The sequence below is a fragment of the Moschus berezovskii genome, chromosome 13 (genome assembly GCF_049115385.1).
Source record: "Moschus berezovskii isolate FMDL1 chromosome 13, NW_MosBer_1.0, whole genome shotgun sequence".
Lineage (NCBI taxonomy): Eukaryota > Metazoa > Chordata > Mammalia > Artiodactyla > Moschidae > Moschus > Moschus berezovskii.
Genome location: NC_142472.1, coordinates 15,915,873 through 15,921,872, shown reverse-complemented (window position 1 = coordinate 15,921,872; position 6,000 = coordinate 15,915,873). Strand labels below are relative to the sequence as shown.

Genomic DNA, 6,000 nt, shown 5'->3' with positions numbered 1-6,000 from the left:
CCTGACTCTTCCCGCCACTCGTGGCAGCTCCTTTCCACCCCCCGCCCCATTACAAGTGCTCCTGTAGCTCTGCTGTGGGTCAGAGTCACCAGGGGAGGGGGCAGAATGCAGATTCCTAGGCTCCACCCTGAAGATTCTGATTCAGAGGGTCACACAAGTGGGGCCTGGGAATTTAAATTTTTGATAAACAAGTGAATTCTGAGGCAGGGGTCCTCTGAGCACACTTTGAGAAACATTTAACAGACCTGCCACTCACATCTGTGTACCCCAGGTCAAGAATATAAATAAAGTCCATACTATATGTTTAAATATTCAAAAGCTATAAATCAAGCTAACCCACTTTCAAGTACACTAGCGCTTCTCAAACTGTAATGCAAGCAGGATTCACCTGGGATCTGGAGTAGGTCTGGGGTAGAGACAAGATTCCATATTCTAACAGCCTCCCAGGCCAAGCCCATGCTGCTGGTCCACAGGACACGCTTAGAACAGCAGAGTTCTGGGGCAGGGTGGGCGGAGATTTTCTGTAAAGACCCAGTAAGTACATTTCCAGGCTTTGGTGGTCCCATGATCTCTGCAACTCCTCAGCTCTGCTGTTAAAGCTCAAATACGGTTGTGTTCCAGTTAAAACTTATGTTTAGACACTAAAATTTGAATTTCATTTAATTTTCCTATGACACAAAACATTCTTCTTCTGTGGATTCTTTCAACCATTTAAAAATGTAAAAATTTGGAACTCCTTGGTGGTCTAGTGATTAACAGTGCTTTCACTCCAGTGGCCTGGGTTTGATCCCAGGTCACGGAACTAACATCCTGCAAGCTTCGAGGTGTGGCCAAAATAATTAAGTAAAAATGTAAAAGTTGTTCTTAACTTGCAGGCCATCCAGAAACAGACAGTGGGCCAGTCGTGGCCCTAAACTTCTAAAGCATAAGGGTGTTTGAACATAACCGCAATACCAATATCACACTTAAGAACAATTAGCAGTAATATTTAATATCTATCATCAGATACCTTTTGTGTCCAAATGTATAACCTCCTCATAGAAGATAGATTCACTATCACCTTAATATGTAATCACTGTCTAACTTGTCCCTTTTTTCCCTTTCCTGTCCGCACAGTAGCTCAGTATTGCACCCCATAAATGGTGTCATACTACATTTCACCAGTAGAAGACGCTGTAATCCTTACATTTGCTAATTCCACTTAGCATTTGTTCAGTTGCTAACTCGTGTCAGACTCTGCGACCTCATGGACCGCAGCACACCAAGCTTCCCTGTCCTTCACTAACTACTGGAGTTTACTTAAAATCTTCTCCACTGAGTCAGTGATACCATACAACCATCTCACACTCTGTCGTCCCCTTCTCCTCCTGCCATCAATCTTTACCAGCATCAGAGTCTTTCCGACAAGTCCGCTCTTCCCATCAGGTTGCCAAAGTATTAGAGCTTCAGCTTCACCATCAGTCCTTGCAGTGAGTATTCAGGGCTGATGTCCATTAGGATTCACTGCTCTCCTTGCATTTACATTACTTAGCATTTACACAAGAGAAGAAAACATTAGTTGTTATGTGCGTGATAGTCGCTCAGGTGTGTCTGACTCTTTGCGGCCCCCTGGACTGTAGCTTGCCAGGCTCCTCGGTCCATGGGATTGTCCAGGCAAGAATACTGGAGTGGATTGCCATTTCCTCCTGCAAGGGAGCTTTCCGACCCAGGGATCGAACCTGTGTCTCCTGAGTTGCAGGTGGATTCTTTACCCACTGAGCCACCTGGGAAGCCCATTTACTAGATCACAAGTTTATTATAAAGGTTTCAGCTCCAGAACAGCCAGATGGAAGAGATGCAGAGAGCAGGGTAGGGGGAGGGGCAAGGGCTTCCAGGCCGCTCTAGGAGAGTCACCATCCCAACACCTGCACATGTTCACTCGGCAGGAAGCTCTGTGAACCCCATTCTACTGGCTTTTATTGAGGCTTCACAGAAATGTCCTTAGGCTAGGTTGATTAAAGCATTGGCCATTGGTGGTTGAACTGTTTCCAGTCCCTCTCCTTCCTGGATGTGGGGGGTGGGGCTGAAAGTGCCAACCCTTTAATCAGGTCAAACACCTGATTTTGGTTTTTCTGACAAACAGGTGCATTCACTAAAACTCAGGTGTGGTTGAAGGGGGCTTGTTATAATTATCAAAAGATACTTTTACACTCTTAGAGCGCCTAAAGGTTTTAGGAGTTTTGTGCCAGCAACAGCACGAAGACTAAATACGGATTCTAAGTCACAACATCACAGTCTTCAAGGTTCATCCATGCTGCGGTGTGTGTCAGAATTTCCTTCCTTTTTAAGGCTCAATGATTACTCCATTGTGTGTTTATACCACACTTTATTCATTCCAGAAATACTTCTGAATGCATTTATTTTTTTCATATATCTTCAGATGGGTTTCATGTATGGTAAAAAAATAAGGCTGAAGTTATTTATTTCCCTCTTGCACTGATGCCCACTTATTAGCCCATTGAAAATTTATCTGAGGGAAAACAAAGTGAACCTTGACCTCTTGCCTATGCACTTTTCCCTGTGCCTCAGTTCACCGCTGAGTGAGTGTCGGAAGGACGTGCTGTGGTCTCTCCTTTCCCTCCTCTTATCAAGACGGGATTCCTCCGGGCCAGCCTCGCAGTCGGACAGACACTGGGGAGCCCGGGCTGCCAGCTCGGTAGCCTGGCAGCTTTGTGCCCGTCATCAGCTCTCACCTCCACTGACCAGTACTGGCCACTAGCTCAGGGCACCTCGCGGTGGGGTGGGGTCTCTCCCAGGAAGGCCCCCCAGGGTTCTGCTCCATTCCAGCTGGAGACCTGCCCACGGCCCCTTGTTTGGTGCTGATGAGGGCAGCGTGCCCGAGGGCGGGCTGCTATCTCCTTGTGCCAGCTTTCTCCGGGTCTTCACAGCTGAGGGGCGTTTCTGCGGCAGCCCGCCCTCCCTCTCCACCTTCTGGGTGGGGGCGCGGGCTCGGAGCGCGCCCTCTGTCCCCGCGCCGTGCGGTCCCCCCACAGCCTCCATCGGCGGCGCCTGCGGCCTCGCCTCCCTCCTGCGTGTGGCCCCCGGCTGCCGCCACCGCACAGGCCGGCAAGATGCGGCGGGAGTCCCCGGAGGAGCAGCCCACCCCGCGGCGGGACGCGAACGTCCGCTCGCGGCTGTTCGGGTGAGCCCCGCCGGTGCCTGACGCTGCGCCTCGCAGGGCTGAGCGCCGAGGGTCGGGCGAGGGAGCGCTTTCCGAAGGCGGCCTATAGCGGCGGGGTCTCCCCAGGCCGGCCGCGGGGGTCCCCGTCCGCGCCACCTGGGTGGGGCGGTGGGAAGAGGTAGCAGGACCCGGGAGGGACCTGGTGGCGGGCGCAGGGTCTCCCTGCCTTGCAGCCCGCTGCCCCGTCAGCCACCTTAGTCCCAGGAGCAGGAGGGGCAGCGGGAGCTGGAGGCAGGGAGGCTGGGAACCAGGCTGCCCGGGCGGCGGCGGGGGGTCATCGCCAGCAGGATGAGGACCGGACCCCGCACGCCATCCTTAGCCGGCTTCCCCGGGACAGCTCCGGATTCACAGTTCTGAACTAATTCGCAGCCTTTCCCCACTAAGCAAGCAGCCCTGAACAGCTTCCTTTATCTGATTAGTGCCCTGCTCCTGTTGCCATCTTCCAATAATGGCCCACCTTTCTGCATATTCCTTAGGTGACAGCTGAGTTCCTACTGCACTGGGCTCCCTTGTCCCTGTGTCTGTGGCCATGGCTCCCTCCCTCTTTCTCTCCGTGTGAATCTCTCACTGGTATCTAGCTGTGACACATTTCATGTAAGAACACTATTGCTTTTTATTTAATGAATGGGGACATGATTCTTGAACCCATTTTGCTTTTTATCTGGGATACATTGAGAGGATTGGAGGGTGTATTTGACCAGCCCCTATCCTGACTGTGAATGGCTCTGCTTCCACCTTTGAGAGTCACCCTGGGGATGGGGTCCCTGAAGCCTGTGGGGTCTTATCTGCATCTCTAGCCTTTCCAGAAGCTGTGCAGGGTCTTGAGGTAGGTGGTCCTGCCCAGGAGTCCTCTGGTCCTGAAACCACTGAAGGGTCCCTGAGCTGGGAGGAAACTCACGGATGAAAAGCAGTTCAGAGAGATGAAGCTCTTAACTGAAGCCTTCCTTCTGGTAGCTGGGACCACTAACTAGGTGGGGCGGAACCTTTGGGTTTAATCACACTTGAGTGATTTTTATTTATTATTTTTTTATACTTATCAGTAATTACCTTTTTTTTTATTGGAGGCTAATTACTTTACAATATTATATTGGTTGGTTTTGCCATACATTGACATGAATCCGCCCCGGGTGTACATGTGTTCCCCATCTTAAACCCCCCTCCCACCTTCCTCCCCATCCCATCCCATCCCTCTGGGTAATCCCAGTGCACCAGCCCCAAGCCTCCTGTCTCATGCATCGAACCTGGACTGGCGATTCATTTCACATATGATAATAATATACATGTTTCAGTGCCATTCTTCCTGGACGCTAATCCATTCATCTTTCTCACAAATTCTGACATTTCCTTTTTTTATATGGAAGGGCCTTGGGGATCCCCAGGAAACTGAAGCTTCTATGCTTGTTCTGATGGTGGTGTGTTCAGTGTGTGTAACTACATCTCTTGGCCATTTGGTAGCCCTTAAGGAAAGAGGGTCAAGAAGGAAAAATATGGAAGTAGACCTCCCAGTTGGCTCAGTGGTAAAGCCATAGCAGGAGACCAGGAAACGTGGGTTTAATCCCTGGGTCGGGAAGATCCCCTAGAGGAGGAAATGGCAACCCACTCCGGTACTCTTGCCTGGGAAATCCCATGGACAGAGGAGCCTGGCAGGTACAGTTCATGGGATTGCAAGAGTTGGACGTGACAAGTGACTAAACAGCAATAACTGGAAAAGATACCAAAGTACAGACACCTCTCCTAACTTCAGGCAGGGCAAGGAACTCTCCAGGGATGTTCTGTTTGTGGATTTTCAAAATGTGTGTGGATGGAAATGGGAAGATGAGGACTTCTCATTGATTTGGGTAGACCCCATTTCCAATTTTCCTGCTGAATGGGAAGGAGCTATTACCTCTTATTTTACATGTGAAGTCACTTGAGTAGAGTTTGAGTAATTTTTTTTAAGTTTTATTTTATATTGGAGTATAGCCAATTTACAATGTTGTGATAGTCTCATGTGGACAGGAAAGGGACTCCGTCATACCTGTACATGTATCCATTCTCCCCCAAATTCTAAGAGTTTGAGTAACTTGCCTGCATCACACAGCTTAATAGTGAAAGTTGGATCCCAAATCAGGAGTCTGGCTCCCGAGTCTGCGTTGCCCTGCATGAAACTGCTATTCTGAGCTGATTCTCTTTGGATACTTGTTCTTAAATGCAGGCAGAAGGCAAATGCAAACACATCTTTGATCTTGTAGGCAGGTGTTTCTCAAGGGAAGTTCTTAAAGTTCTTGCTGTTGGAGATGATGCTCGTGAAACATCTCTATAATCAAGCTTTAGGGCGGCTGATCTTTGAGTATGGCTCTCAGACCTTCTCATCCTCGTCACCTGGGAGCTTGTTAGAAATGCAAATCCCCCCTCCAGTCCTTTTAGACCAGTTCTGTAAATTTAGAAATGGTGGGGGTGGGGTTAAACAAGCTCCAGGTGATTATGATGGAAGGTGGAGGCTGGCTTCTGCTTTAAGCCGCTCCTCCCACTGGCATTGCTCCTTCAGTGCTAACTTTTAGAAAGGGGTCCAGATTTTGTGAAGCTGCTTGGTGACCACAGCTGCCATCTTGTTTGTTAAGTCTGAGGTCCCCTTGTGATTTCCTCGTGTCCCCCACTCGCTGTCCTAGGAAAGTTGAAATGAGCCCAGGCAGGAAGTGCTGCCCAGAGACAAGGCCCACCTTGTAGAGAAACTGAGTTTTCATCTTCTCACTGGGCGTTTGCTTTTCTTCTCACATTTCATCTGCTTTCCCAGCTTGTAA

General features: G+C 49.6%; 1 protein-coding gene across 1 annotated transcript in view; it reads left to right on the top strand.

The window, feature by feature from the left end:
* The first annotated feature begins 3,110 nt into the window (after positions 1-3,110).
* Positions 3,111-6,000, top strand: part of LOC148775811 (ATP-binding cassette sub-family C member 4-like) — a 148,804-nt gene continuing 145,914 nt past the window's right edge. The window contains exon 1 of the mRNA XM_088842650.1: positions 3,111-3,181. Within this exon, the coding sequence (XP_088698776.1) occupies positions 3,111-3,181 (71 nt within the window). The remainder of the gene's footprint in view (positions 3,182-6,000) is intronic.